At 52.6% G+C, this 7,396-nt stretch overlaps 1 protein-coding gene across 1 annotated transcript in view; it reads right to left on the reverse strand.

Annotated features, from left to right (window-relative positions):
• The window catches only part of SPTBN4 (spectrin, beta, non-erythrocytic 4), a 79,550-nt gene that overhangs the window by 33,526 nt on the left and 38,628 nt on the right, over positions 1 to 7,396 (reverse strand). The window contains 3 exon segments of the mRNA XM_014541695.1: positions 1,235 to 1,325; positions 5,413 to 5,615; positions 7,221 to 7,392. Coding sequence (XP_014397181.1) covers positions 1,235 to 1,325; positions 5,413 to 5,615; positions 7,221 to 7,392 — 466 coding nt within the window.

Consider the following 7,396-nt stretch of genomic DNA (forward strand, 5'->3'; position numbering starts at 1 on the left):
GCCCCCTGCCTGCCTCCATGCCAGCCTCCTTGCAGGGCCCCAGTTGGGGGTGGAGGAACATGGGGGTGGGGGTTCTGTGCCCTCTCAGGTGATTGCTACTTGGTCCAGAACCATCTCACCATGAGACGGGGAAGGAACTGCTGGGCCAAATGAAATGTCGGGAGCGGGGTCTAGGCCCTGGGCTACCTACGTGAGGTGGGGAGTATGGGGTGGGGTGGGATGGGCTCCTGAGCCATTTCTAATGGGAAGGGGCTCAGACTCCGGGATACCTCGGTCACAGGGGTAGAGGAGGGGGAGGGGTGTGGAACATCTATAAAACTCCAGTCCAGAATAATATCCAGTGGGAAGGACAGGGACCGGGAGTTCCTGAATCCATTTCCAGTGGGCTTCCTGAGGCCCAGACCCATCTCTAATAAGCTTCAGTTATGTGGGAGTGGGGGTTTCAAACGTGAGAGAACAGTTTAACCCTCTTCAATGGGGGGATCAGGCCTAGCTCCTGAACCGCCCTTGGTTGGGGAAACTTAGGTACTGGATCATCATGTGGGGGGAGGGCAATGATTCTGGGTCAGGTAGATGGATGAGGCCGGAACCATCTCTATTATGGGGCCATCTCTGGCCATCTCTAATGTGGTCAGAATCCAAAACGTTTCTATGGGATGCAGGGGGCGGAGGGGGAAGCAGTGTGACTCCTGAACCTTCTCTAATGAATGGAGAAGGGATCTGATTTGGGGCGATCCTTATGGGTGTATAGATCATCTCTAAGGGGGCAGAGCTTGATTCTTGGACGCTTTTAAAGGGGCAAAGGCTTGTTTCTGGACCATCTGTGCCCGAAGTTGCGCTCCGGGCTGCTGGTCCACTCACGCTCCCCTCACCCCCTCCAGTCTCTCCCTCCTCTCTCCTGCAGGCAGCAGCGCGCTTCTTGCAAATCACCAGAGGAAAGGAAAGGTGAGATCGGCGCACAATCCCGCGGGACCGGAATGCGCGGGCGCGCGCACCGTTGCCAGGGGCTCCCGGGATCCCTCCCTCCTTCCCCAAAGCCCGCGTTGGCGGGGGAGGAACCTACGGAGCATGCGCACGGAAGCCAGGCTCCGCGTGTGCCTCCCGGTGGCTTGGCGTGAACGTCGCCTGGCGACCCACTTAGACGGGGCGTCCCCACCCCCACCGCCCCTCTGCCCCGGAGCACTTTCCTCCCTAGGAAAGAAGTCACTGTGCCCAGCACAGCTGTAATTCCTACCTCGTGGCAGTCTCGGAGGAAGTGCTGCAGCTCAAGTTGGTCGTGTAGCTTCTGCATCCACTGGTGGGCCCGGAGTTGGTTTTCTTGGCTCCTAAGGATGGGGAGATCGGGACTGGGGAAAACCTGAGTGGGAGCACAGGCAGTAGGGCTGTGAGGGAGGGCATGGGGCTTGGCAGGGAGGAGGAGGAGGAGGAGAAGACAGCAAGGTGGGAATAGGGGAAGAGGCAAAGAAACATCAGTGGGGTAGAGACAGGGACAGAGGTGGAGAGGTGCAGAGAGAGAAAGACAGACACACAGACATCTAGGAAGAAACAGATACAGACAGTGATAACAGAAAACTTAGTGAGAGACACCTAGAGAGAGATTAAGAGGGAGAGATAGACTCAGAGAGAGAGAGAGAGAGAGATTGTAAAGGCCTAGAGAGAGGTAAACAGAGACACACATAGACACAAGACCAGAGACAAAGAAATAAGCAAAGACCTCCAGGGGGGTGGTTGACAGAGACCTACAGACAAAAAGAAAGAGACCGAGGTAGAGAGAAAATAGGAAAAGGAAAGGAAAGAAATGAAGCAGTATTATTGCCAGAGACAGAAAGAGAGGCAGCAGTAGAGGAGAGAGAGAGAGAGAGAGAGAGAGAGAGAGAGGTGCAACAGAGAGAAGAGAGCAGGGCCTGGGGAAAAGAGGGGCTGGAGCTACTGGAGGGTGGACCGGTGTGCCAGCAAGGAGGGGCAGACCCTTGGCCTGAGTGAACTGACCAGACTGGACCCAGGCCCCAGGCCCCAGGCCCCAGGCCCACAGTGTAGGGCAAAGTGCCCAAGAGGCCTGGTGGAGGGGCTGGGAGCATCTAATTTCACTGCGCCTTGAACAAGCCACTCCCACCCCATGGCCTGCCGCTGGCTGCCCTCTCTGCCCGAAATGCTCTTCTCCCAGACATTTACTCAAATGTCACCTTCTCAGTGAGGCCTTTCTTACCACTCCCCAACACTTTCTTCTTTCCTTCTTTACGGTTCTTCCTTGCATTTAACACTAGCACAATGTATATGCTATTTGTTTATCTTGTCTTTCTCCCCTAGGAGGATGTCATTCCATGAGGGCAGGAATTTTGGTCTGTTTTGTTCACAGCTGTATCCCCAATGCCTAGGAAAAGAGTCTGGCACATGGTAGGTACTCAATACATATTTGTTGAATGTATGAATGAATGAATGAATGAATGAGTGAATGAGAGACAGAGAAAGAGATGACAGAAACAAAAGTGTGTGTGTGTGAGAGAGAGAGAGAGAGAGAGAGAGAGAGAGAGAGCAGTGAAGGCAGAAAAACAAGGAGAGGGAGAGGGAGAGGGAGAGGGAGAGAGAGAGAGAGAGAGAGAGAGAAGGAAAGAGACACAGAGATGCACAGGTAGATCGAGGCTGCTGGAGGCCAGATAGAGCAGGTGAGAAAAAGTTGCAGAGAGCCAGGGCACAGTTGGAAGAAAGTATAGGAAGGGCCAGAGACAAACAAGAAGCGGACTGACTTTTTCATGCCCAGACTCAGCTCAGAAGCCGATCAAATGCCTCTGAAAATGAACTGAAATCAATCCCTCCAGGCCATCACCAGTCAACATGTCAACCATCAGTCCTCAGGATGAGGAAAACCTCCAGGAGGGTGAAAAATGGCATGGTTCAAATCCCATCTGGGCCACTTCCTGGCTGTGACCTTGAGCAAGTTAATGACCCTCTCTAAGCTTCATGTGCAATATGCAGATAAGGACAGCACCTGGCACCCAGGCTGGGCCAGGGTCCAGGCTAGGCAAGGCCCACAGACAGACTAAGTGACTTGCCCAGAATCTCACAGGTTGAGGGGCGGAGCTGGGACTAGGATCTGACTCTGTCTCAACCCAGGGCCCCAGTCCCCAGCTCTGCATGGTTGTGCCCCACTTGTGTGTGGACAGTAATTCCTCCCTCCATGAACGGATGTTTTATCACTTCTACCTGATGGGAAAGCCATCCCTAGACCGGTAAATAACTGGGAGCTGGGAGGAGGGGTGCAAGAATTGGGTCTGTCTCAATTCCTGCTGTGCTCCCAGCCTCACCCAGCACCAGCCTTGGGCAGATGCACCCTCTGGGCTCACACAGCCCCCCTGCAGTTCTCTCATCCTGGCCCCGATCACTCTGGGCCATCCTTGTCAGACAGTGGGCGAGCTCTGTGAGGGCAGGAATCGTGTCCTGTACTGGTCACTGCTCTGCCCCACACAGGGCCCAGAACACAGTACAGACTCTACCTGTTTAATTGGCTGAAGAATAAATGAATAAACAACAGAATGAAAGGAGCAACCAATGACTGAAAAGGGATGTAGAGTGAAGCAGAGAATGACCATCCTTCAGGTTCCTCCTCCTCAGTTCTGCAGGGCCCAGCATATAGCAGGCACTCAAGAAATAAGAGACAGCCCATGCCCTAGCTGTTTGGCTCAGTGGAAAAAGTGTCAGCCTGCAGACTGAAGGGTTTTGGGTTCGATTCTGGGTTGCAGGCTCAATCCCTAGTAGGTGGCATGCAGGAGGCAGCTGATCAATGATTCTCTCTTACCATTGCTGTTTCTATCTCTTTCTCCCTCTCCCTTTCTCTCTGAAATTCATAAAAATATATATTTTTTTAAAAAGAGAGAGATAGCCCTGGCAGGTGTTTCTCAGTGGTTAGAGCATCGGCCCACACACCAAAAGGTCTCAGGTTCGATTCCCCAGTCAAGGGCAAGTACCTGGGTTGTGGGGTCTCCCCCCCCCCCCCCCCGCCGGGCACCAAAAGGTTGAAAGCTCAATTCGGGTCAGGACACATGCCTAGGTTTCGGGTTTGATTCCCATCAGGGTGCTTGGGGAGGCAATGGATCAATATTTGTATCTGACATCGATGTCTCTCTCTCTCTCTCTCTCTCTCTCTCTCTCTTCCTCCCTCCCTTCCTCCCTCTTTCCCTTCCTTCCTCCCTCCCACTCTCTCGGAAAAGCTTGAAAAAAATATCCTCTGGTGAGGATTAACAAACAAAAAAAAGAAACACGAGACGAAGGAAGGGTCAGGCCTGGAGTGGGGGACACTGGATCATGAGTTTTCGGCCTCAGGACCAGAATCCCCTTAAAAGTTTCCTTTAGAAAGCTCCAGCCTCGGAAAAGGAGGCTGGGGCCTTGGGGTGTGGATGGTGGTAAACAGGTGTGCTTTCCATCATGCCATGGGAAGACATGCCCGCCGGTGTGGCTCCGTGGTTTAGCATCAGTCGATCCATGAACTAGGAGGTCATGGTTTGATTTTAGGTCAGGGCACAAGCCTGGGTTTCAGGCTCGATCCCCAGTTGGGGGCGTGCAGGAGGCAGCCGATCAATGTTTCCCTCCCATCATTGATGTTTCTATCTTTCTCTCCTTTCTTCTCTGACATCAATACAAATATTTTTTTAAAAAAAAGAGATGAGAAGACACAAGGAGGGCCGCTGAGCCCTCTGCCAGCCTGGATCAGGGCAGAGAGGGGAAATCTGGGGTCACCAGGAGGGGCAGAAACAGTGAGAGTGACAAGGAAGTGGGTCTGGAGGAAACCCTATAAAGGACTCTACCTGAAAGCTGAGATTTTGTTTTGCTTTGTTCAGGGTCTAGAATAGTGCCTGGCACACAGTAGATGCTCAATAAATGTCTTTGCTTGATTAGTACAAGGACAGTCAAGAGACAGGGCAGCGGTGACAGGTAGATAGTGACACACAAACACACACTCTGCATACCACTTCCTAGAGAACCAGCCGATGTTCTTTCCCAATATTTGACAACCAGCACAGCAGGGGACACCATCCCATTGAAAAGCTGGGACAGGACCTGTGTGTGGCCATGAGCTAGGAATCCGGGGATGTCCCGGGTTCCCAGGGAGGGGCCAGAACAGCAGGGCAGATTTGGGGCATCCAGGAAGATATGGTAACATTTTCACAACCAGCCCAGCTATCCCAGGCTGAGGGCAGGGCTCGGAGAGAAACTTTTCATCATATATCCTCTTGTATCTTTGGGTTGACAACCACCAGTTAGTTACCTTTTCACAAAATGTCAATTTAAATAAAATCTAAAAGCAATATAGAATTAAATAGAAATCAGAGAGGGGCAGAAAAGCAGAAGCTGTGGTAGAAAGGAGCGGAACCTTGGCCTCCTCACCCCTCCCCTTGCCCCTGGGACTGAGGGACCTACTTCTCCAACAGCTGGGCCACAGCCTCCTGGGCCTGCTCCCCGTAGATGTTGCCCTGCCTCAGCAGGCCCTCCACCGCCTGCACGGCCACATGCATCTTTTGCTGGTTCAGCTCCATTGTGGTGAGAAAATCCCGGTGTTGTTTCAATGCCTCCTCCACCGACTCCACTGTGCCCGGGAGCTCCAGACCTGACAGTGCCAGCTCCTGGGAAGGGTGGTGCACAGGTCAGATACCCTCCCCACCCCCACCCCCCCATTCCAGGACCTGGGAGAGGTGGCCAGCCTGGGTTCCAACACCGCTCTCTTCCCTCTTGCTTCTGGCATCAAACGCATCAGGTATGGTCCCACCCCACCCAGGGCCTTTGCTCATGCTGGTTCCTCTGTCCGGTAGTCTGTCCCTCCAGATAACCCATGGCTGGCTCCTTCACTTTCTTCAGATCTCTGCCAGAAATATCACCCTTCCCACCCCAGCCATATCCCTTCCCCCTGCTTTATCATTTATAGCATATACCTGACATAATATCATATATGCATTTACTCATTTATTGTCTCCTCCCCCACATATGTACACACACACACTAGAATGCCAGCCATGTGCAGGTGGAATTTTGTATTTTGTTTCCTTATGTGTTCTCAGCCCCTCAGGAGTGCCTCCTACTGGGGAGGCACTTAGTAAATATTTGGTTAATTGATAAAGATGGAACTGGTAAAAGGGGGGGGGGGCGGGTCAGAAAGGGTCTCTCAAGACCACCTCAGCTCCAATGTTTAGTAACTCCATGAATCTAGGGCAGTGGTTCTCAACCTTCTGGCCCTTTAAATACAGTTCCTCATGTTGTGACCCAACCATAAAATTATTTTCGTTGCTACTTCATAACTGTAATGTTGCTACTGTTAGGAATCGTAATGTAAATACCTGATATGCAGGATGGTCTTAGGCGACCCCTGTGAAAGGATCGTTCGACCACCAAAGGGGTCGCGACCCACAGGTTGAGAACCACTGATCTAGGGGCTCCCGTCTGTCCCCCCAGATAATCCTCCCACTAAGTCAGCTTTCTCTAGGTGACCAGCACTGGTGGTCACTCTTTCTCAAATGATCCCCGGAAGTTGGCCCTACTCTTGGACAATCTGAAAACTGGTGTTCCATCTTGCCCAAATCCCAAACTTGGTTCCCAAGCCAGAATGATCTCGAAATTGGATCGCTGTTCCCAGAGAACCAGCACACTTGATTCCTCGGCTACAAACACAGTCACCGCCTCCGGAGAACCTGCAAGCTGCCAGCCCCAATAAGATCATATGCTAATCTAAGCACCCACACCTCATGATCCACAATCATTTACTGATCCAAATAATCTCTCTGCCTGAATTACCTCCTTCCATAGTTTTTACCCTCTGTCCTGTTAGGATAAAGATTATCCACCCCAAGATTTTTTTTGAACCCCATTAACCATCACCAGTCATCGTACTCCATTTCCTTCCAGATAAGTCACAAATGCAGGAAGCCACTCCAAGGAACAGCCAAGTGCATTACTCACTCAGGATGGCCCACAAACTGTTAGTCACCTCAGCTAAGACATCAACCCTCCCGTCCTAATCCTCAAATTCTGTTACACGCATGCCCACACATGTTCACACCGGATGATCCACACATGCAACTATCTATACCAGATACTTTCCCCACTTCCACTCACCTCCAATAGACCACAAACCCAATGGTCCCCGCAAACACACGCCTCCATTCACTTCCCTGTCGCGCCAGTTCCGCACAGTCTCGGACCCCGACCCGGACCCGCGTGAACCCCCAAGCTGGCACCTGGTTGCGCAGCACGGCCAGCGCCTGGCGTAGGTCTCGCAGGAAGAGCTGGTAGACGTGCGCCTGGACTAGCGCCTCCCTGCGCGCCTCCCACAAGCCGAGCAACTTGTGCCAGCCAAGTTCGAGGTGCGGCAGCCACTCGTCCAGCGCCAGGCCTGGGCCCAGCTCTGCGCTGG

Source organism: Myotis brandtii, unplaced genomic scaffold (genome assembly GCF_000412655.1).
Source record: "Myotis brandtii unplaced genomic scaffold, ASM41265v1 scaffold277, whole genome shotgun sequence".
Classification (NCBI taxonomy): domain Eukaryota; kingdom Metazoa; phylum Chordata; class Mammalia; order Chiroptera; family Vespertilionidae; genus Myotis; species Myotis brandtii.